The following is a 24,906-nucleotide window of genomic DNA, read 5'->3' as shown; positions in this document are numbered from 1 at the left end:
TGAGGGATCCCAGCAAGGAGTTTGGATTTCTCCCAAAGGCAGGAAAATCCCAACCTGGACTTTGGGCTTTGGATCCACCTGGGACTGGATGGGATTTAAGGTCTTTCCCACCCAAACCATCCCATGAACATCCCAACAGCAACAACTGGGGATTTAGGAGTGTCCAAGGCCAGGCTGGATCCACCTGGGACGGTGGGAATTGTCCCTGCCCATGGATGGGGTGGGAATGGGATGGGATTTAAAGTCTCTTTACATCCAAACCATTCCAGGATTCTGCAGCCCCTCAGCTCTGGGAGAGCTGGGAATGTTCCCCTGGAGAAGGGAAAAGTGCAGGGAATGCTCCGAGTCCCTGAAGGGGAAAACTCCAGGAGAGCTGGGGAGGGACTGGGGACAAGGGACAGGACACAGGGAATGGATCCCACTGGGAAAGGGGAATTTCTGTGGAATATTGGGAAGGAATTCCTGGCTGGAATGGAATTCCCACATTTGCTGGGGCTGCCCCTGGATCCCTGGCAGTGCCCAAGGCCAGGCTGGATCCCCCTGGGACAGTGGGAGTGTCCTTATCCATGGAAAGGGTGGAACTGTTGGGATTTAAGGTCTTTTCCAAACCAAACCATCCCAGGATTCTGGAGCCCCTCTGCTCTGGGGGAGCTGGGAATGTTCCCCTGGAGAAGGGAAAAGTGCAGGGAATGCTCAGAGTCCCTGAAGGGGAAAAAAAGGTCCCTTCCCACCCAAAGCATTCCAGGATTTTGGGATTTTCTGATCTCAGGAGTGAATTCAGTTCTCCAGAAACATCCCCCCCGGGATCACTGTGATGTTCCAGGCAGAGTCTCACAGACCACCAGGAGCTGAAGAGAACCAAAGCTCTGCTGAGGAGACAGAGACTGGAATAAATCTCAGGAATAGATGTGATCTTTGCTTGTCAGGACATTCATTAGCAATCCTTATTTAGCAGCAGAATTGCGGCTTAGAGATAGTTTATAAAAAAAATTAAAAAAAAAAAAAAAAAGAATTTATTTAAAGAATCCATCCAGCCCCAATCTCTTCACCAACACCTGTCACTATAAAAACAGCACGGAGGGTTCCAGTTCCCCTTAATGGATGTGATTTATTAAAAAAAAAAAAATATGGATATTGATCTCCTCCTATTAAACACGGGAACATTTCACAGACCAGAATTCATTTGTCACCCCCACCACAAAAAAAAAAAAAAAAAAAAAATTAAAAAAAATGCTCTGCCTCATTTGTGATCCAAACCAATCCTCCCTCAGCTCAAAGCCACCTGTGAGAAAACTGATCCTAAAATCAGCCAGGAATAACTCCCTGGAGAAAAGCCCTCCTTGATTAATCACTCATTAATCACTCATAATGACAAGGCACAATTATAGACAAAGAACTAATTAGGAGTTACTGGGTAGATGAGCCCAATGTGGATAAAAAAACCCCCAGAGATTTAAGTCCTGCAGAGAGTTTTTAGCGGGGTCTGCCTGGGTTTGGGATTTTGCACCATTGCATAACAAAATCCCCTATGGAAGGATGAGATTGGGGAATTTATTTTATTTATTTTATTTTTTGGTGTTTTGGGTTTTTTTTGTTTTTTTGGTGTTTGGGGGGGTTTTTTTGTGTGTGTTTGGTTTTTTTTGTTTGTTTGTTTGCTTGTTTTTGGTTTTTTGGGGGGTTTTTTTTTGGGTTTTTTTGTTTTGTTTTTTGTTTTGTTTTGTTTTTGGTTTTTTGGGGGGTTTTTTTGGGTTTGTTTTGTTTTGGTTTGGTTTTGGTTTTTTGGTTGGTTTTTTTGTTTGTTTGGTTTTGGTTTTTTGGGGGGTTTTTTTTGAGTTTATTTGTTTTGTTTGTTTGTTTTGTTTTTTTTTTTTGTTTTTTTTTTTTTTTTTTTGGTTGGTTTTGTTTTGGTTTTGTTTTGTTTTGTTTTGTTTTGTTTTTTGTTTTGTTGGGGTTTTTTGCAAAAAAAACCCAAATATTTTTACGTAATTTATTTTTTCTGTCCAGCCACTTCCATTCCAAAAGCTGCTCCCTCCCTGCTCCTCTGGGGATGTTCTCACCAGGCACCCAGGAAATGCGGATTTTAACCAGGTAACAGCCCCACCAGGCACCCAGGAAATGCGGATTTTAACGAGGGAACAGCCCGGAGTTTGCACCCGTCAGGAGCTGCCAGTGGTTTTTCACACTCCTGGGGGGCTGTGAGGTTTATTAAAGCACAGCTCGGATCACCCAGCCCACGCTGAATGCAGAATATTGGGTGGTGCAGGGCGTGGGATGCAGCAAAAATCCTCCTGGAGGACACTGAGCATCCTCCCTGTGCCCTTTGGGAGGGACGGAAACAACCCAGATGTGCTCTCCCAATAATCCAAATAATAAGTTGTTTAAATGATTGAAATAAAGGGGAAAAAAAAAAAAAAAAAAAAAAAAAAAAAAAAAAAAAAAGATGTGTTGTCCCAATAATCCAAATAATAAGTTGATTAAATGATTGAAATAAAGGGGGACAGAAAAAAAAAAAAAAAAAAAAAAAAAAAGATGTGTTGTCCCAATTATCCAAATAATAAGTTGCTTAAATAACTGAAATAAAGGGGGGAAAAAAAAAAATGTGTTGTCCCAATAATCCAAATAATAAGTTGTTTAAATGATTGAAATAAAGGGGAGAAAAAAACCCCAAAAAAACCAACAAAACCCAGCTCCAGCTCTCTCCCTGTCCCCTTTAGGAAGGACAGACTCCAACCCAGATGTGCTCTCCCAATAATCCAAATAATAAGTTGTTTAAATGATTGAAATAAAGGGAAAAAAAAAAAAAGATGTGTTGTCCCAATTATCCAAATAATAAGTTGTTTAAATGATTGAAATAAAGGGGAGAAAAAAAAAAACAACAAAAAAAAACCCCAACAAAACTCAGCTCCAGCTGTTCCCAGATGTGGAATTTGCTGAGTGACATTCCTGAAAAAACCTGGAAAAATTCCATCTTGTGTCTCTTCTTGCTCCTCACTGGGGTTTTTACAGCTTTGCTCCTAAAAATCTTTGCATTAAAGAGGTTTTGGTTCTTTAGGACACAAATCTCAACCTGACCCCACAAATGGGATAAATCACAAAGGTTCTGCTCATTTCTCTGCCCCTCCTGACACTGAGATGAGTCAGCACCAAAAACACCCAAAGCTCCTCTGGGATGCCAAAGGAAAAGTTCTTTGTCTGAGTGTTGTTGAGTCACTGAGTGGAATCAGGGAATTGGTTGGGTTGGAAAAGATTTAAGATTTAAGATTTAAGAAAATGACAAAGCCCAACCATCCCCAGCACTGCCAGGGCCACCACTGAGCGTGTCCCCAAGTGTCACATCCCCAGGGCTTTGGCCAGGGATGGACAGTCCAAACCCCCCTGGGCACTTCCAACACCTCACCACCTTCTCCTGGAAGGAATTTCCCCATTATTTCCTTTTCTCCAGGCTCAGCCCCTTTCCCAGCTCCCTCAGGAATTCTCCAGCCCCTCCAGGAATTCTCCAGCCCTTTCCCACTTTCCTCAGGAATTCTCTATTCCCATTTCCAGCCCCTTCAGGAATTCTCCATTCCCTTTCCCATCTCCCTCAGGAATTCTCCATTCCCTTTCCCAGCTCCCTTCAGGAATTCTCCATTCCCTTTCCCAGCTCCCTCAGGAATTCTCCATTCCCTTTTCCATCTCCCTCAGGAATTCTCCAGCCCTTTCCCAGCTCCCTCAGGAATTCTCCATTCCCTTTCCCATCTCTCTCAGGAATTCTCCATTCCCTTTCCCATCTCCCTCAGGAATTCTCCATTCCCTTTCCCATCTCCCTCAGGAATTCTCCATTCCCTTTCCCAGCTCCCTCAGGAATTCTCCAGCCCTTTCCCAGCTCCCTCAGGAATTCTCCAGCCCTTTCCCAGCTCCCTTCCCTCCCCTGGCCACTCTCCAGCCCCTCCAGGTCTCTCCAGGGCTGTCCCAGCCCAGGGGACAAGGACTCTGCCCTGTCTCTGTTCATTCCCAGCCCCAGGAGCTGTTGGCAGATCCCAAACCCAGTGTGGGTGGCACCAGAATCGAGTCCCCCACGGATGAATCCAGGCAGTTCTGAAATAACACAGAGCAGCCTCCCAGCACTCAATAAACATTAACTAATTAATCCTCCCAGCACTCTCCTGGAAAGGCTCAGCAGAGTGAGAATCATTCACTGAAAACCATCACTGCACCAAGTTTGGAGAAGGGCTTGGATAGCACAGGAATTATGGAATATTTTGCACTGGATGGGACTTTTAGGGGTGTCAAACCCTGCCTGGGCAGCCAAGAGCCCTAATCCAGCTCAGATTTGTTTAATCTCATTTGTTTAATCTCATTTGTTCAATCTCATTTCATTCTCCTGGAAAGGCTCAGCAGAGAGAGAATCATTCACTGAAAACCATCACTGCACCAGACTCAGAAAAGGCCTTGGACAGCACAGGAATTATGGAATATTTTGGGTTGGGTGGGACTTTTAGAGGTGTCCAAACCCTGTCTGGACAGCCAGGAGCCCTAAATCCAGATCAGATTTGTTTAATCTCATTTGTTTAATCTCATTTGTTTCATCTCATTTCACTCTCCTGGAAAGGCTTCAGCAGAGGGAGGATCATTCACTGAAAACCATCACTGCACCAGGCTTGGGCAGCACAGGAATTATGGAATATTTTGGGTTGGATGGGACTTTTAGAGGTGTCCAAACCCTGTCTGGGCACCCAGGAGCCCTAAATCCAGATCAGATTTGTTTAATCTCATTTGTTTCATCTCATTTCACTCTCCTGGAAAGGCTCAGCAGAGGGAGAATCATTCACTGAAAACCATCACTGCTCCAAGTTTGGAGGAGGGCTTGGACAGTACAGGAATCATGGAATAATTTGGGTTGGATGGGACTTTTAGAGGTGTCCAAACCTGTCTGGACAGCCAAGGCTCCATAAATCCAGCTCAGATTTGTTTAATCTCATTTAATTCTCCTGGAAAGGTTTCAGCAGAGGGAGAATCATTCACTGAAAACCATCATTGCACCAAATTTGGAGGAGGGTTTGGACAGCACAGGAATCATGGAATAATTTGGTTTTTTGTTTTTTTTTTTTTTTTACTCCGAGGGGCATTTACAGCATTTTTTCCTCCAAAAATATGCCTAAACCCCTCTCATCCCATTGACACCGACAATATTCACATTACAGAGGCCGCAAAGGGGCATTTTCCTGCCAAGAAAAAAAAAAAAAAAAAAAAAAAAAAAAGCATCAGCAGGACCAAGGGCACATCCAGGAACCCAGAGGGGGGGAAAAAAATTACAGTTTACTGCAAATGGAGCTCTTCGCTCTTCATCAACACCGTGAGGAAAAGCCATTATTCCCCAAAAGGGAGGCTCTTTAGTCCCTGATGGATCCATTGTGCTCTGCTGTGCCTGGGCCAGCTCTCCCTGCTGTTATCCTGATTGAGGACAGAGAACAGCAAATAAATACCCGCCCTGAGCCTCTTTTTTCACTTTTCACTGATCCTAAAGGGGGGAGAGAAAGGAGGAAGAAAAGAAACGGTTTCTAAAGAAGCGGGTTTTGCAAAAAAAAGTGCGTTTGGAAGAGGTTGGGGAGGGAGAAAGTCACAAGTGACACTGGGTTTGGACAGGAGGGGCAGGGAAATGATTGAATTTTGATAAGAGGTGCAGGGAAATTATTGAATTTTGATAAGAGATACAGGTGAATTCCTGCATTTTGACTGACAGGATGTGCAGGTAAATTCCTGCATTTTGACAGGAGGTGCAGATATATTCTTGAATTTTGTCAAGAGATGCAGGTGAATTCCTGCATTTTGACTGACAGGAGGTGCAGGTAAATTCCTGCATTTTGACAAGAGGTGCAGGTAAATTCTTGCATTTTGACTCACAGGATGTGCAGGTAAATTCTTGGATTTTGACAAGAGGTGCAGGTGAATTCCTGCAATTTGAAGGTGGTGCAGGTAAAGTCTTGAATTTTGTCAAGAGGTGCAGATAAATTCCTGCATTTTAACAGGAGGTGCAAGTACATTCCTGCATTTTGAAGGTGGTGCAGGTAAATTCTTGCATTTTGACTGACAGAAGGTGCAGGTAAATTCCTGCATTTTAACAGGAAGTGCAGGTAAATTCTTGAATTTTAAAGGTGGTGCAGGTAAAGTCTTGAATTTTGACAGGATGTGCAGGTAAATTCGTGCATTTTGACAGGAGGTGCAGGTAAATTCTTGCACTTTCAAGCTGGTGCAGGTAAATTCTTGCATTTTGACTGACAGGATGTGCAGATGAATTCCTGCATTTTAACAGGAGGTGCAGGTAAATTCCTGCATTTTCAAGGTGGTGCAAGTACATTCCTGCATTTTGAAGGTGGTGCATGTAAATTCTTGGACTTTGACAAGATGTGCAGGTAAATTCCTGCATTTTAACAGGAGGCACAGGTAAATTCCTGCAATTTGACTGACAGGAGGTGCAGGTAAATTCTTGAATTTTTTCAAGAGGTGCAGGTGAATTCCTGAAATTTGAGTGACAAGAGGTGCAGGCAAATTCTTGAATTTTGACAGGATGTGCAGATAAATTCTTGCACTTTCAAGGTGGTGCAGCTAAATTCCTGCATTTTGACTGACGGGATGTGCAGATAAATTCCTGCATTTTGTCAAGAGCTGCAGGTAAATCTCACCTTTTGACAAAAATTGCAGGTAAATTCCTGCATTTTGCCAGGAGCTGCAGGTGAGCACGCACTGAAATGATCAGGCAGAATTTCAGGGAGCTGTGCTGGACTAAGTGACCTCCCCAATCCTCTCTATGACCCCACAGCAAAGAGGTGGATCAAAAAAAAAACCCCAAAAACCCCAAACCCTGATAGGGACTGACACCTACAAGGATTTTATTCAGCCAAAACCCACAGCTCAGGATGTTTATTGCTGGTTTTATTCTCCCTGGATTAATTCCCACCTTTCTCTCCCCTTGTGCTGGTTCCTTTTAGGGCACCACAGCCCTGACTTCTAAAAAAAAGGAAAAACAAGACAAAAAGCTGCAGGATTTTGGGAGAAAAGAGGGAAAGGAGCAGTTTTTATTAAGCTCAGCTCCCCAGAGCAGCCAGCTGTGGGAACACATGGCCAAGGGAAGGAGGCAGAGCCTGCCATGGCTTCACACCTCCCCTTAAAATAGTCTCACATCTCAGCTGGGGGGTGTTAGAAATGCACGTTATAAAGTTGGCTTTTAGCAAATATTAATGTGGATATTATATATATAATTGTGCAGTGTTGGTTTTTATTAATAGAGTTTAGAAAGGTGATAAATGTCTATTTTTTTTTTTTTAACAGTAAAAGACTGGGTAGTTTTTTTGGTTGGTTTTTTTTTTGGGTTTGTTTTTTTTTTTCTCTTCTTTGTAACATCTAAACTGACCAAACCAGAAGTTATGGGGGGGGAAAAGTCATCACCTTGTAGCCCTCCATAAAGGCTGCTAAATTTCTGGGGTTTTTTATTCAAATAAAAATAACCAAAAAAAAAAAAAAAATTAAAAAAAAAAAAATCAAGAGAAAGATTTATGAGACCCATCTAACCAGACAGAGTAAAGCCATCCACAAATAAATCTGCCAGATAAGATGATTGGAAATATTCAAAGCAGATAAAAACTCAAAAGGAATGTTTAAATAATTCATTAAAATCTATTGAATGTGCAACACAACGATCCTTAAAAACAGAAATCTGAAAGGGTGAAGGGTGAGGCTGGCTGAATTTATGCCAGGCACCCTCAGCTGAGAGAATTTCACTTTTCTGTCTCCCAATTGTCTGTTTTTAATTTTGATTCAACTTATCAATTTCTCTGAGAGAGCAGAACTCGTTTTTCACAGGGGGATGATGGAACAGGCAACAGCTTCATCCTGCTGGGGGACAGAGGGGATACACAGGGTTAAAATGTTCCTAAAAATGATGGGAATTGTGTAAAACAGAGTCAGGGGAGGGGGAAATAAAGGTTGAGAAAGGGAACCAAAACTACACCTGGAAATGAAGGTTGGGCTTTGTCTTTACTGGATCAGGGACAGAAGAAACTGCACCTGCATCATCATCATGATGTGATTGTTAATTGTGATGATTGTTTGGTAATTTAATATTATTATTGTTTAAGAATCATCATGGTGGGATTGTTAATTGTGATGGTTGTTTGGGGATGGAATATAATTATTACCTTAAAAAAGAAAAATGAGAAATGATATTTTGGGGTCCTGATGGAAATGACAAGGATTCCTGCTTGGATCAGATCAATGTATAAACAGAACAATATGAGTTTATTAATTAATATATGTAGTTATATAAAGAAAGGGTATAAAAACATCCATCCCTAATCCATGTGGGAGTCAGATTTGGGGCTGTGCCCTGCACCCCTGATTCCCAGAGCTCTGAAATAAAAAACCCTGTAGATAATCTGTTGGGAAAGATGAATCAGGGAAATTTTATAAATATGATTGCTTGGCAAAAGATTCTGAAAATACGAAACCTGTAATGGAAATAGAAATGGGAGCTCACTTTGAGTTGTAGGACACCGAGCCTTAGTCACTCTATAACCTGAAGACAACAGCCTGGGCAGCTGGAGGAGAATCCCTTTGGATTGAACAATCCCCTTCTGCTGCCTGAGGGATCCAAAGGTCAATGCAGCAAAACAGAAAAGTCTAAAGAGGAGTTTTTAGAGTTTAAAATATAACACATGGTAATGTAGCAGTTCTTATAGGCTGTGTGGAGATTCTATAGGATTTTGTGTCTTGTGTTGGTTGGTCACTGTAAATTAGAATATTCATCCCAAAAGGAGATAGAATGGATTGTAAGCAGGACCTGGCTCTCTCTGGACCTCGCTCTCCTTTCCCTGCTCTTCCCCCTGCACTCTGACCCTGCCCCTTGCTCTCTCTCTCCCCTCTCCTCAGCCCAAACCCTCTTGCTCTCTCTCCTTCTCTCTCTGGCCCTTCCCTCCAGCCCAGGCTGGTGGCTGAAGGCAAAGCCCTTTCTACCCACCACCCTTGCAATAAACCCACATATTCTGGAATATCTCAGGTTTGTCCCTGGAAGTCACGGATGTTTCTACAATAATCACCCTGTGATTGTGTCTCAGCTCTAACAGAGGCACCTCCTGCAGCCCAGGGGGACATTTCATTAACGAGCAGTGCTTTAAAAACCACAATTCTCTGCTTTAAAACCTCCTGTGGGCATTAAAAACCCCTCAAATCTCCAGGGGAAAGGCACTGGAGAGCCTTTCTGAGCTACTGCTGCTGCTGCTGCTGCTGCAGGGTGGCTCTTTGCCTCTCTCTGCTGGAGGAGCCCAGGTGACAACTTGGGGACAAGGGACAGGGAGATGAACAACCTGAACCTCTGCATTCCTTACTTTGCTTGTTTATTTTTAGGGCAGAGTGGTAGGAATCTAAAAGTGAGGGAAATCAGGGCTTTGATGCCAATTTCCAGCAGTTTTTCCATCAGCTTTTCCAGCATCCTGGGCTGCTGCTGGTCAATGTTAACGCCCAAACCCTGAGCACATCCAAGGTTCCCCAGCTTTGAAAAGGGTTTTTCTGGAGCACAAAAAATCCCCCAAGAGAAGGAGCTGTGCCGTGAAGAGGAGGGATTTCAGGATCTCAGGAATTCAGGATTTCAGGACCTCAGGAATTCAGGATCTCAGGAATTCAGGATTTCAGGATCTCAGGAATTCAGAATCTCGGGAATTCAGGAATTTGGGAATTCAGGAATTCAGAATTTCAGGATCTCGGGAATTCAGGAATTTGGGAATTCAGGATTTCAGGAATTCCAGATCTCAGGATTCCAGGATCTTAGGAATTCAGGATTAGGTGACAACTTGGGGACAAGGGACACAGGGCAGGGACAGGGACAGGGGGTGAGCAACCTGAACCTCTGCATTCCTTGCACTGCTTGTTTATTTTTAGGTAGGAATCTAAAAGTGAGAGAAATCTGGGCTTTGGTGCCAATTTCCAGCAGTTTTTCCAGCAGTTTTTCCAGCATCCTGGGCTGCTGCTGGTCAATATTTGGGGTGCTGATGTATCAAACCAGGAGCTCAGCAGATTTTTATGCCCCTGGTTTCTAAAGGCAAAATTCAGCCTGTAAAGGGGAAGGAAATGCAGTTTGAATGTGGAATCACTGCAGGGAATTCCAGCTGAGAAAATTCAAGTGTTTTAGGAGGAAGAAGTGATGAGCAAACCTGGAGTTCATTGTGAATTCTCTCCCCACCTGCAAATCGCCCAAGGGATTTCGTTAATGCCCAAACCCTGAGCACATCCAAGGTTCCCCAGCCTTGGAAAGGGTTTTCCTGGAGCACAAAAAATCCCCCAGGAGAAGGAGCTGTGCCATGAAGAGGAGGGATTTCAGGATTTCAGGATCTCAGGTTTCAGGATTTCAGGATCTTAGGAATCTCAGGAATTCAGGACTTCAGGATCTTAGGAATTCAGGAATTTAGAATCTCAGGAATTCAGGATTTTAGGATTCCAGGATCTCAGGACTTCAGGATTTCAGGATCTCAGGAATTCAGGACGTCAGGAATTCAGGTTTTCAGGATCTCGGGAATTCAGGATTTCAGGAATTCAGGATTTCAGAATCTCAGGAATTCAGGATTTTAGGATTCCAGGATCTCAGGAATTCAGGATTTCAGGATTTCAGGAATTCAGGTTTTCAGAATCTCAGGAATTCAGAATCTCAGGATTTCAGGATCTCAGGAATTCAGGATCTCAGGATTTTAGGATTCCAGGATCTCAGGAATTCAGGATTTCAGGATCTCAGGTTTCAGGATTTCAGGAATTCAGGATTTCAGGATCTCGGGAATTCAGGAATTCCAGATCTCAGGATCTCAGGAATTCAGGATTTCAGTCCCTCTGGAGCCCGTAGCCACCCAGTGCTGCTTCCCTCATCTTTCACCAGCATCAATCTGTTCCCCCAGTCTGTGCTGAGCCCTTGGACAGGCTGGGACAGGGACTGACACACAGAGAACCCCAAAAAACAGGGGGAGAAGCTGAGGGTAAAGGACAAAACCCACACCATGGTGCCCTCTGGTCTGGTTTGAGGCTAAACCTCAGCCCCAACATTCCCAAATCAGGGAGAAAGGCCCCGTTTAAACAAGCTGGCTCCTCATCCTTGTTTACCAGGCTGATATTTTCCTGCTCTCAGGGCAGAAACCATTCCCTGAAATGAATCCTTTTCCCTCCAGCGGAGATTCCCTCCAGGAGGCAGTTTGGGGAATTGCCTGCCCTGCCTGCAATTGGATAAGTTACAGTCTCTGCCTTCTGCTGCAAATTGGCTCCCAGAGCCCTCGTGTGTGTCATTTGCACCTTCCCACTGGCAGCAGCCACCGGGGCCCCGTGGGGACACATCCTGCCATGGCAGAGCCTGCCAGCCCCGGGAGCAGACACGGGGACGGAGTCGGGAACGGGCACGGGGATGTGGCATGGGGACATCCAGGGCAGGGACACCCAGCACAGGGCATGGGGACATGGCATGGGGATATCCAGGGCAGGGACATGGCATGGGGACATGGCACAGGGACATGACACCCAGCACAGGGCATGGGGACATGGCATGGGGACATGGCATGAGGACATCCAGGGCAGGGACATGGCATGGGGATATCCAGGGCAGGGACATGGTATGGGGACAGGGCATGGGGACATGGCATGGGGACATCCAGGGCAGGGATATAGGACAGGGACATGGCACAGGGACATCCAGGACAGGGATATGGGACAGGGACCTGGCATGGGGACATCCAGGACAGGGTCCTAGCACAGGGACATCCAGCATGGGGACATGGCATGGGGATACCCAGGGCAGGGAGGGACAGCCAGGACAAGGACACCCAGCACAGGGACACCCAGCATAGGGCAGGAACATCCAGCACAGGGACACCCAGGGCAGGGACACCCAGGGCAGGGAGGGACATTCAGGACAAGGACACCCAGCACAGGGACACCCAGGGCAGGGACACCCAGGGCAGGGACAGCCAGGACAAGGGACAGCCAGGACAAGGGACATCCAGGACAAGGACACCCAGCAGAGAGAAGGACCTTCAGCTCAGGGTCCCTCAGCACAGGAACACCCAGCACAGGGACGGACCCTGAGCACATCCCACTCCCCATCCCTGAGGAATTGTGGCTGCCAAGGCAGCTCAGGTCCCATGGGACCCCCTAAAGGAGCACCCTGGGACATGGGGAATTGTCCCTGCCCATGGCAGGGCTGGCCCTGGATGATCCTTCAGGTCCCTTCCAGCCCAAACCAGTCTGGGATTCTGGGATCCCGTGGTGAAACTGGGAGCACAAAGTGCAAAGAGTGAAGGAATTTTTATAGAAGGGCAGTACCAGGGCCAGGAGCTGCTGCAGGGCTGGAGCCCCTCTGCTCTGGAGCCAGGCTGGGAGAGCTGGGAATGTTCCCCTGGAGAAGGGAAAAGTGCAGGGAATGCTCCGAGTCCCTGAAGGGGAAAACTCCAGGAGAGCTGGAGAGGGACTGGGGCCAAGGCCTGCAGGGACAGGACACAGGGAATGGATCCCACTGGGAAAGGGGACATTGGGCTGGGATCTTGGGCAGGAATTGCTGGGAACGGAATTCCCACATTTGCTGGGGCTGCCCCTGGATCCCTGGGAATGTCCAAGGCCAGGCTGGATCCACCTGGGACATGGAATTGTCCCTGCCCATGGAACTGGATGAGTTTTAAGCCCTTTCCATCCCAAACCATTCCATGACTCCATGAATGCAACACCTACAGAGCTGGAAAAGGTGAGACATAAACGGCAGCTGGAGCAGCTTCTCCCTCCACATTTCCTTTCCCTCTCCAGCTCCTTCTCAGGGCCCTGTTTTCCACCTTCCCCTGGGGATGGACACGGGAAGCAGCAGCAGCTCCACCCCACCCTCTGCAGGAGCCCAGACAGGACCAGGGAAGAGGAATTTCACCAAACCCAACCATTCCTTGGGCTTTTCACAGAAAAAAAAAAAAATCTAAATTTCTAAAGCTTCTCAAAGAGCTGTTGTTTCCATCAAACATTTCTGGATCCACGGAGTTCCATCAGCCAAATTCCCCCCAAAGGAGACCAAACCTCCCCAAGGCCATCAGGGGCTTTCTCCTCCAAACATCTGCTCTGATTATCCTCAAATATTTAACCCAAACAACCAAGAGAGCACAAACCCACCCCAAACAGGTGAATTACCAAAGATAACTTTGCATTTCAAGAAAAAAACTTAGGAAATCCTAAGAGCCTGGTGGAGAGGGGGGATTAATGACAGTGTGGGGTATTCCCACTGCACACAATATTTGGGGTTGGGGGCATTTTAACAAACACTCAGCTGCATATTTATTAAAAAAAAATAAAATAAAATAAAATAAAAACCTGGCTTTTACATTTTTCAATCAAACCTCGAGGAAATAAGCTCAGCTGCAGAAATGGAGTGTGTTTCCTTGCTCCACTGACTAAATACTGCTCAAGCAGCTCTTTCTCCTCTGTTTTGCTGACCACATCATTGATACAGCCAAGCAAAAAAAAATATAAATAATAAAAAAAAAAATCCTGTTTTTTAAACATCTTTCTGCTGCAGGAATAAACCCCCCAGTCCCCCTCAATGAGGAGCTCTCAGCAGTGCAGCAGCCATCGACAGGTGAGGGATCAATTCTCCATTTTTGCTAATGAGGCCCCAGAAATGGGTTTTTTCCCACCTTGAGTTAATGGGCACTTTGCTGAGCAGTGAAATCCAGCTCAAGGGGAGGAACAGGAGCTCAGAGAGGCTTGGAAGGGGCAGAGCTGCAGAATGCTCCAGCATTTCTTCTGGAAAAGAGATGGTCCTGGGGAAGAAGTGCTGACAGCACAATTACAGCTCTTCAGAGGGGTTTTTTTTTATGTTTTTTTTTTTAATCTTTAGATAGCCCATAAATGTTCCATTCCAGCTCATTTGGAAAAAGCTGCCTGGGAAAAGCAGCAGAGCAAGGCTGGTTCCACCAGAGCCCTGTCAGAGGAGCTGAGTGTGGAGGAGCTGCTTTGCTGTGACATAGCTCTAGGCTCTGTGTTTCCCACTCCTCGTGTGCTGAAACCATCTCAGGCTGGTGCTGAGCTGCTCCTGCCATCTCCTCCGTGGATTCCTGAATGAGGAATTTGGGGGAATTCGAGCCTCTGTCAAAAGCTGCTCCACCAAGAGAGGCTCAGCCCTGGAGCTTGGTGAAGAGCTCTGTCAAAACAACTCGTCTGCCTGAGCTCAGAGCTGTTTCCTCAGGGGAGGAGTGTTGGCTGCTGGGAGAGTTTAATGCATTAAAACTCTTATTTTTAAAGCTTTTGGAGGTGAGTATGATTCTCGCTCTGGGAACGGAGCTCGGCACGTTCAGGGATTTGATTCTTTTGGTGCCTCAGGGAGGATGGGCTGGAATGGGAATGGAGTGAGACAGAGAATGAAGGAGAGATTTATTGAAAGGTCTTTATAATGCACCTTGGGCAGGGCAAGAGCCTGGACAGGGATACACACAAGGTGGACACAAAATGGGCACAAAATGGGCACAGAATGGACCAAAAATGGGCACAAAATGGGCACAGAATGGACCAAAAATGGGCACAAAATGGGCACAGAATGGGCACAAAATGGGCCAAAATGGTCACAAAGGTGGACACAAAAATGGACCCAAAATGGTCATGAGGTGGTCACAAAATGGTCACAAAAATGGACACAAAAATGGACCCAAAATGAATCAAAAATGGACACAAAAATGGACACAAAATGGGCACAAAATGATCACAAACTGGACCCAAAATGGACACAGAATGGACCCAAATGGGCACAAAATGGGCACAGGGACACAAAATGGTCACAAAATGGACACAGAATGGACCCAAATGGTCACAAAATGGTCACAAAATGGTCACAGAATGGACATAAAATGGACGAAAAATGGTCACAAAATGGGCCCAAAATGGACACAGAATGGTCATACAATGGACTAAAAATGGACACAAAAATGGTCACAAAATGACCCAAAAGGGTCACAAAATGGTCACAGAATGGTCACAAAACGGACCCAAAACGGACACAGAATGGACCCAAAATGGTCACAGAATGGTCACAAAAATGAACCCAAAATGGTCACAAAATGGACACAAAATGGGCACAAAATGGACACAAAAATGGACCAAAAATGGTCACCAAATGGTCACACAATGGTGACAAAATGGACCCAAAATGGTCACGAAATGGACACAAAATGGACACAAAATGGACACAAAATGGACACAAAATGGACACACAATCTCTGACCGGTCAGGAGGTCTCACACTTTTATAAGTTTTGGTCCATTTGCACTTTGGGGTTGAATTGTCCAATTACGGCTTCACTTCAGTGATCTCCAGGGAGAATCGACTTTATTTCCTTCAAGAACTGCTTCCTGTGTGGAAAAATAAAGTCGATTCTCCCTGGAGATCACTGAAGTGCCACCCAGCTTTTTTGATATAATTGGACAATTAAATCCCAAAATGCAAATGGACCAAAACTTATAAAAGTGTGAGACCTCCTGACCGGTGAGACATTCTGTGCCCATTTTGTGTCCATTTTGTGTCCATTCTGTGACCATTTTCTGTCCATTTTGTGACCATTTTTGGATCCATTTTCTGTCCATTTTGATCCATTTTGTGTCCCTTTTGGGTCCCTTTTGTGTCCATTTTGTGCCCATTTTGGGTCCATTTTGTGACCATTTTGGGTCCACCTTGAGTGTAGCCCTGACCAGGCTCTTGTCCTGCCCAAGGTGGATCCTAAAGGCCTTTTAATAAATATTTACTTTATTCTCTGGCTCTGTCCAGTCTCTGTCCCAGCTCAGCCTTCCCAAGGCATCACTGCCATCACCAAACCAAAGGGAGCTGTGGCACAATTTCACCACAAAACCCAATTTTCCTCACTCTGATGTGAGAACAGTTCCCAGCAAAGGCCTTTGCCCATCATTTCCTCTCCCCTCCCTTGTGGGAAATAAATAGATTTTTAGGGAATTCTCAAAGCCTGACAGAAGGATGGATCTGTGTGTAAACTCTGAGATCAAAATGCTGATTTAGAAATGCCACAGGATAGGACAGACATTCAGAGAGAAATGGAACTGGAAACAAGTTTTAAATGATGACTTTGTAACTAGATATTTTGGAGAAATAAAACTATGAAAGATGTATTTAGTAGGACCTAGGAGGAGTAATTTTAGATGATTGACTCAGAAGCATTAGCAGCATTGTGTAGCAAAACTTGATAGGCCAAAAAAACTCTTACAATGTATTGGAATTAGGAAATAATTTGATTGTGATGGTGTGAATTATAACATGTGTATCATCTCACTCTTCACATGAGACTGAAAATGGAATAAAAATCTTTAAACACCTCTCAGGAGCCCCATCTCTAAATAATAATTAAAAATATATATAAATAAAAAATAAAAATATATATAATAAAAAATTATATTAAAAAAATAATTTAAAAAATAATCCAACACTCCTCACTCTACTCAGACCCTCCCAGCCTGCTCAGCCTCACCCTCTCTGCTGCCTCTCCCCCACTGGAATTCTGAATGAACCCTGGGAAGAGCCTGCTTTTCTCACTCTGCAAAATGTAGGTCAAAAGTCTGCGTGGTTTGTCACCGAGATGGTGGTTTGTCACCGAGAGTGGCTCTGTGTCATCTGCCTCAGGCAGATGGAACTGAGTCACTGCTGCTGCCTCAGGGCTGCTTCTCTCCCTCCCTCATTCCCTCCTTCCCTCCCCAGCCCCGGCAGCTTTATCCTTCCTGAGCCTTTTTCCTTCCCATCTTCTCCTTCCTGAGCCTTTTTCCTTCCTGAGCCTTTTTCCTTCCCATCCTTTTCTCCTTCCTGAGCCTTTTTCCTTCCTGAGCCTTTTTCCTTCCCAACCTTTTCTCCTTCCCATCCTTTTCTCCTTCCCAACCCCTTCTCTTTCCTGAGCCTTTTTCCTTCCCATCCTTTTCTCCTTCCCATCCTTTTCTCCTTCCCAATCCCTTCTCTTTCCTGAGCCTTTTTCCTTCCCATCCTTTTCTCCTTCCTGAGCCTTTCTACTTCCCAACCCCTTCTCCTTCCAATCCTTTTCTCCTTCCTGAGCCTTTTTCCTTTCCAACCTTTTCTTTCTTCTTCTCCAACTCTTTCTTTCTCCTTCCCAACCCCTTCTCCTTCCCAACCCTTTTTCCCTTTTTTTCTCCCTCCCAACTCCTTCTCCTCCCCAACCCTTTCTCCTTCCCAAGCATTTCTTTCTCCTTCTCAACCATTTCTTTCTCCTTCCCAGCCTTTTCTCCTTCCCAACCCCTTCTCCTTCCTGAGCCTTCTTCCTTCCCAACCTTTTCTCCTTTTCCAACCCTTTCTTTCTCCTTCCCAACCTTCCTTTTCTCCTTTTCCAACCCTTTCTTTCTCCTTCCCAACCTTTTCTCCTTTTCCAACCCCTTCTTTCTCCTTCCCAACCCTTTCTCCTTTTTTTTTTTTTTTTTGCTTTTAGTCGTACGAGAAGTTTGTATTTTATCATAGAAACACCAAAAATGTCCTTCAGCAGAGCCCACCCCTCATCCTCCCCACTGAACTGCAGGGAGAAGTAGAAATTTAACAGCAGAAATCAGACATCTAGAGGTAGAAATTTAACAGATTTTCCCCTCTGACCTCTTTGTTGGTGACTCCTGGGGGCAGAGTCCCATGTTTGTAATCCTCCAGCAGCTGCACCGCTTCCTTCAGGCGGCTCTGCAACAGGAACAGCACAGAGGAGTTCAAAATACACAATAACTGTTAAAAATACACAATAACTGTTAAAAATACAGAATATAAGTGTCTGCCAGGAAAATCCCACCATGGAATCGTGGCATGGACCTGCAGGATCGTCCAATTTAAATCACCTGGATGGGCAGGGACACCTCCCACTATCCCAGGGTGCTCCATATATTATATTGTATTGTATTGTATTATATTATATTATATTATATTATATTATATTATATTATATTATATTATATTATACTATATATTATAATTACATTACATTGCATCATATATTGTATAATATTTTATTAAATTATATTAATTATTTTATATATTTAATTATATTAAGTATTATTTATATTGTGTTATATTATTTTATAATAACTATTATATATATTATATTATATTATATTATATTATATTATATTATATCATTACATTACATTGCATTGCATTACATTATATGATATCTAATATTGTATTACATTATATTACATTATCTATTATACATCTTTATACGTCTTGCATTATATATCAATTATTATTTATATTATATTATATTGTTACATTACATTACATTACATTGCCTTGCACCATATATCATAATATTCTATTACATTACATTAAATTATTTATTATATATATTGCATTATATTAACTATTATTTATAGTGTGTTATATTATTTTATAATAACTATTATATATCTTACATTATATTAAATTTCATTACATTACATTATATCATATATAATATTGTATTACATTATTTTACATTATCTGTTATATATATTACATTATATTATATTAACTATTGCATTATATTATTTTATAGTAACTATTATATATAGTATATTATAGTATATTATAGTATATTATAGTATATCATTACATTGCATTATATCACATATAATATTGTATTACATTATATTACTTTATACTACTTCATATATCATATAACATTGTATAACATTATACTACATTATCTATTATATATTGCATTATATTATATTAACTCTTATTCATATTGTGTCATATTATATTATAATATTATTATAATTATATTTATATTGCATTATATTATATTACATCATATTAACTATTATGTGTCTTGCATTATGTTAACTATTATATTATCTATTCCATTTAGTATATATAGAATATCTAATAGATACTATACACATGCAATATTATATAGAGAATACATAAAACCAGACACATATATGCACATCAATATATACATTTTTCTCTTGAAAGAATATAGATTTCCACAAAATATATGCAATTTTTTAAAAGTATAAAACCCCACCAGGCCAGAAACAAACAGTCAGAAAGATTCTTTGGTTTTTCCCAAGCTCAAGAGGAATAAATCAGGATACAAAGAGCACCTTCCATGGGGTCAAACCTTACCCAGGTCTGCAGGAAGCAGCGATGGCTCCCAAATATTCCCAAATATTTGAGGGCAAACCCCCCTTTCCTGCAGGAGCCTTTGGGACACTGAATTTGGATTGACATTTCAGCCCCAGATCCACGGTCTGGGCAGCTTTTCCAACACTGGTGCTGCAGGACATCTCAGAAATGATGGAATATTCTCCCCAGGGGTGGGGTGGCTCCTCTGGGAGCTCCTGGGAACTCCCACATCCAGGGATTCACAGATCCAGGGAAACTCCTTCCCTCCCTTTCCCAAAGGAGATTTGGTTGTTTCCTCCCTTTCCGGGCAAAAATCGCCCTATTCCAGACAAAACCCTCCATATTCCAGACAAAAAGCACCCATTCCAGACAAAATCCTCCACATTCCAGACAAAAAACTCCATATTCCAGGCAAACCCCTCCAGATTCCAGACAAAACCTCCATATTCCAGACAAAAACCTCCATATTCCAGACAAAAAACTCCATATTCCAGACAAAAACCTCCATATTCCAGGCAAAATTCTCCATATCTTGGACAAAAGCCTCCATATCCTGGGCAACAACCTCCCTATTGCAGGCAAAACCCTCCATATTCTGGATAAAAACTACCCTATTACGGGTGAACTCCACATTCCAGACTAAAACCTCTGTATTCCAGGCAAAACCCTCCATATTCCAGACAAAACCCTCCATATTCCAGACAAAAAACTCCATATTCCAGACAAAAAACTCCAGATTCCAGACAAAAAACTCCAGATTCCAGGCAAAACCCTCCAGATTCCAGGCAAAACTCTCCCTATCCTAGGCAAAAAACCTCCCCGTTCTCAGCAAAAAACTCCATATTCTGGGAAAAAAACCTCCCCATTCTCAGGAAAAACCTCCATATTCCAGGCAAAAACTTCCATATCATGGGCAAAAACCTCCCCATTCCGGGCAAAAAACTCTCTATTCTGGGGAAATATCTCCCTGTTCTCAGCAAACCTCCATATTCCAGGCAAAATCCTCCATATCCTGGACAAAAGCCTCCATATCCTGGGCAACAACCTTCCTATTGCAGGCAAAAACCTCCATATTCTGGACCAAAAACTACCCTATTCCGAGTGAAAACTCCACATTCCAGACTAAAACCTCTGTATTCCAGGCAAAACCCTCCATATTCCAGGCAAAACCCTTCATATTCCAGGCAAAACCCTTCATATCCTGGGCAAAATCCTTCATATTCCAGACAAACCCCTCCATATTCCAGACAAACCCCTCCATATTCCAGGCAAAACTCCCCCTATCCTAGGCAAAAACCTCCCCATTCTCAGCAAAAAACTCCATATTCCAGGCAAAAACCTTCATATCGTGGGCAAAACCCTCCCTATTGCAGGCAAAAAACTCCATATTCCAAGCAAAAACCTTCATATCGTGGGCAAAACCTCTCTGTCCTGGACAAAAATCTCCCAGGATATCACTTAAGGCCAGCATTAGCCCAGATTTTAGTGTGTGAAAAACTCCTTTTGTTCTATTCCCATTTTATTGGAGCATTTGGGAATTCCCAAACTCCATCATCTTTTCCAGCTGTTGGAGTCCAGAAATGTCCCAAGGCCAGGCAATCTCATTCCACCTAAAAACACTGTGCCTTGCTCCAAAAAATACCAAATTATCTCATGTATAAATCTTTCATGACTGGTTTAAAAAAAAAATCAAGCCATCCACATTTAGTGAATCTGCTGCTGCTTAAAAATTAAGCTTAGTTTAAGAAAAAAATAATAAAAAATATATTAAAAAAAAATAATGGGAGTGGTAGAGTGAATAATTCCTGGAGAGAGGAATTCTTAAAGAGCATAAATGTGTTCTGGAAGCTTCCACAGGTAAAAGCAGGCACTGGGAATCCTTTTCCACATCTATCCAACATCCCTGATTAATAAATGAGTTGCTATTTAAGCCAAGTCCTCTTGACAGTGGTGGAAAAAAAGGAGTTTTGAGTTTGGGGTGGGATTTTCTGGGGATGCAGAAGCACCAACTGTGTGAGGTTCTGTTCCCTCCAGAAGGGTTTTAGGGTCTCCTATAGAAGAAAATCTGGCCTTGAGAAAGGGAATGAAACCCAACACCGTGGAGTTCTAGAAATTCCGTGGAAAACTAAGAGAGACTCCTCTCCCTAAAGAATTGAGGAAAGATTCTTTACAAACGGTGAAAACTGACCCAAAATCACAGGGTTTTGTCTCTTTATTATGTTGTTTGTGGGAAAGTGGACAGTTTGTGGGCGAGGAAGAGCGTTTTGAAAGTTTCACTTTGATTCTTATTTTCTTCTTTTAGTATGTGTTAATAAATCCATCTTTGTGCCTTTAGGTTGGGCCTGCCTGCCTTTTTCTCCTAATCCTATCTCACAGCAGGAAAAACACTACAATAAATTTGGCAAACAGAATTTGGTGAATGTAAAACTACACATGGACACCCGGCCAAAATCCTGGGAATTCCTGCAGGGAACTCAGGGGCTGCAGCTGGAATCACCAACTTGATGCCTTGGAAAGGCTGAGCTGGAACAGGAACTGGACAGAGCCAGAGAATAAAGTAAATATTTATTGAAAGGCCTTTAGGATTCACCTTGGGCAGGGCAAGAGCCTGGCCAGGGCTACACCCAAAGTGGACCAAAAATGGCACAAAATGGTCACGAAATGGTCACAAAATGGTCACAAAATGGGCACAAAAATGGACCCAAAATGGATCCAAAATAGACACAAAAATGGACCCAAAACGGGCACAAAATGATCACAAACTGGACCCAAAATAGACACAGAATGGACCCAAAATGGTCACGAGATGGTCACAGAATGGTCACAGAATGGTCACAGAATGGACACAAAAATGGACTCAAAATGGACACAAAACAGACACAAAATGGTCACAAGATGGACCCAAAATGGACACAAAATGGGCACAAAATGATCACAAACTGGACCCAAAATGGACAGAAAATGGAACCCCAGTCAGGAGGTCTGACTTTTCTAAGTTCTGGTCCATTTGCACTTTGGGGTTGAATTGTCCAGTCCCAGCTCCAGGCTGGGAGGTCCCATCCCTCTTGTCCCTCCCTCCAGCCCCCCTTGTTTGTGCTTTTGGGGCTGAGAGTTGTCCTTGGTGTGCAGCAGGAAAAGGGTTTGTTTTGTGTCCCTGCTGTGTGCAGAGCTCAGTGACACTGACTGCGAGCTCAGAACTCACCCCTGGGCACCACAGACACATGAAATACATGGGAGATAAAACTTAAGGCATCAAACTCCAGGAAAAGCCACTTTCAGGGTGTGGCTGATGAAGAGCTGCAGGGCTGAGAGAAACAAATCGGGATTTTAGGGGGTTTCAGGCACATCCAGCCTGCAAGGAGGATCAATCCCATGAGATGACAACAGGACCTGGAGCCTCCTGGAGCTGTTCCTCAGAGCTCTGTGCTTCAGGCTCCTTCAAAAATCCCTCCCAGGAAAAACTCTTCATGAGCAGGACACCAACAAATGGCAATTGTAGAGGATCAGACAAGGTGAAAAGCTGCCAGATCCAGGGAAGAACAGCCCTGCTGCCTCCAGAGCCGGGAAAAGAACCAGGGAGTGCCAGCAGCACATCCTGGAGAGGCATTTGTGCTCATTAGGAGGACGTGGTTTTGTCACTGAAATGAGTGAAATGACTGAAATTACCTCCAGTCTCGCAAAGGAGCAGCGAGCAGCTCTGAATGGAGAGCTGCAGCAAGGCATGAATGGGGCCTGTGCTGCTATTTTTTCTCCCCCCTCTCTCCTCTTGAGGAAATCTTTAGTAGTTACTATAACAACCCTGGCCAGATCCCATCTTGTTTAGAACGGTAACAAGCAGCAAAACAAAAAAAAAGCTCGGGCTCGGCTTTTAAAAATCGCAGCCTTGCACCAGTTCCCTCTCGCAGCTCCCGTGGGGACTTTTGCAGAGAAAGGAGCCCTGCACCAGCACTGCCAGTGGGTCCTGAGGGGGACAAAAGAGTGGCATAGACAGTGAACAAAAGTGTCAGAGCGAGCTCAAGGAGACCCTTTCACTCAGCTCTCTGAGCTGCTCAGGTACTTCCAGCAAATCCCATCCCACGGCCTCCAAATTTCGGGAAAAAGTCTTGGTTGTCTCCTATTCCTTCTGGAAAAGTCAAGCACGTTCTTTTAACCAGAACCTCTGACAGAAAAAAAAAAAAAAAAATAGGAGCAAACTTTACCACATACAACAGCTCCAAATGCCAAGCAGCTCCACTTTCAGCACGCTGCAGCTCCACTCGATAGCTGCTAATGTCTGACATTACACTTCAGCTCCTTTTTAACAGCAAAAACGAGGTCTGTCTGCAAGGTTGTGCTACTGTTTCAATATTTATTGTTGCTTGGTTTCTCTGCTGCTGTCTGTGGGATGAAGTGTCACTCGAGATTTTACAGCATCCCTGATTAAAAAAAAACCCAACAAACCCACAACCACTTTTTTTTTCTTTTTCTTTTTTTTTTCTTTTTTTTTTTTTTTTTCTTCTCCCGGAGTGTCTCTTTCCTCCCATACCCCCTATTCCTCAGAAAAAAAAACCTCGAGCACTTCTAGTGGTGGCTGCTGGGGTCTCAGCTCTCACAATAGGGTGCCAGACAGACCATCTGCACCCGGGGATGTTCTCAGAGAGCTCAGCCCTGCCAGCACCCACCCAGCTCCAGCCTGGGCTGCAGCAGCACAGCCCCAGCCCCTCCACCTGGGCACAGCCTGGCAGGGCTGGGGCTGCCCCGGCACAGCTGGACAACACCCAGGGCTGGGATTCCAGCTGGGGAAGGAGCAGGAAATGGTCCCTCAGCCTGTGGATGTGCCATCTACACCATCAGCAGGTTGGGAGAGACCTCCAGGATCAGTGAATCCAACCCAGCCCTGACACCTCAATAAACCCTGGCCACATCCAGGGATGGTGACTCCACCACCACCTCCCTGGGCAAATCATTCCAGTGCTTTAGCACCCTTTCTGTAAATAACTTTTTCCTGATATCCAGCCTGTATTTCCCTTGACAGAGCTGAAGACTCTGTCCTGTCCTCTTGCTCTGCCTGGAGAAGAGACCAACCCCAGCTGAGCGCAGCCACCTCTCAGGGAGTTGTAGAGAGTGATGAGGTCACCTCTGAGTGTCATTTTCTCCAGGATAAACAACCCAGCTCTCTCATTTGTTCCTCACAGGGTTTGTGTCCCAAGCCCCTCACCAGCCTCGTTCTCTACCCTGGATGTGCTCAAACAAAGCACAGTTGGGATGAGACTCCATCCATGGGATCTCTGGGGTGGTTTGGGTCCAAACCCTCCATCCAGCCTTTGCCAAGGGGCTCCTGGGCACAGACTGGGGTCACCAAGGACCAGGAGAACTCCTGAGGGATCTTCTGGAGAGGGAGAGCATGGAACAAACCCCAGCTGCTGCACCCTGGGGACCACACAGTCCCAGAGGTGCTCAGGTTGGAAAAGTCCCCTGAGACCATTCCAACCACTCCAGCACTGCCAGGGCCACCACTGTCCCCTGTCCCCAAGTGCCACATCATCCACAGGGCTCTGAAATCCCTCCAGAGATGGGCACTCCAAACCTCTCTGGGCACTCCCAATGCCTGAGCACCCTTTCCATGAGGAAATTCCTGCTGCTGCCCACCCTGAGCATCCCCTGGCCCAGCCTGAGGCCGTTCCCTCTCCTCCTGTCCCTGTTCCCTGGCTGTCTCCTCCTGTCAGAGACTTGTGCAGAGCCACCCTGAGCCTCCTTTTCTCCAGGCTGGAGAAAAAGAACAACCCCAACAGGAGATCAGCCCCATCCCTG

The 24,906-nt window shown here is 44.4% G+C and overlaps 1 protein-coding gene across 4 annotated transcripts in view; it reads right to left on the bottom strand.

The window, feature by feature from the left end:
• SFXN5 (sideroflexin 5) overlaps nt 1-24,906 on the bottom strand; it is a 150,893-nt gene that overhangs the window by 110,521 nt on the left and 15,466 nt on the right. For all 4 annotated transcript variants that reach the window (XR_014590170.1, XM_083861860.1, XM_083861859.1 and 1 more), the window contains exon 3: nt 17,617-17,694. Coding sequence is in view for 3 of the 4 variants with exons in the window: in XM_083861860.1 (XP_083717986.1) it covers nt 17,617-17,694 (78 nt within the window). In the remaining variant the exon portion in view is untranslated. The remainder of the gene's footprint in view (nt 1-17,616; nt 17,695-24,906) is intronic.

The sequence above is a fragment of the Zosterops lateralis genome (assembly GCF_965231275.1).
Source record: "Zosterops lateralis genome assembly, chromosome: 5".
Lineage (NCBI taxonomy): Eukaryota > Metazoa > Chordata > Aves > Passeriformes > Zosteropidae > Zosterops > Zosterops lateralis.
This window is presented reverse-complemented; position numbering and strand designations above follow the sequence as displayed.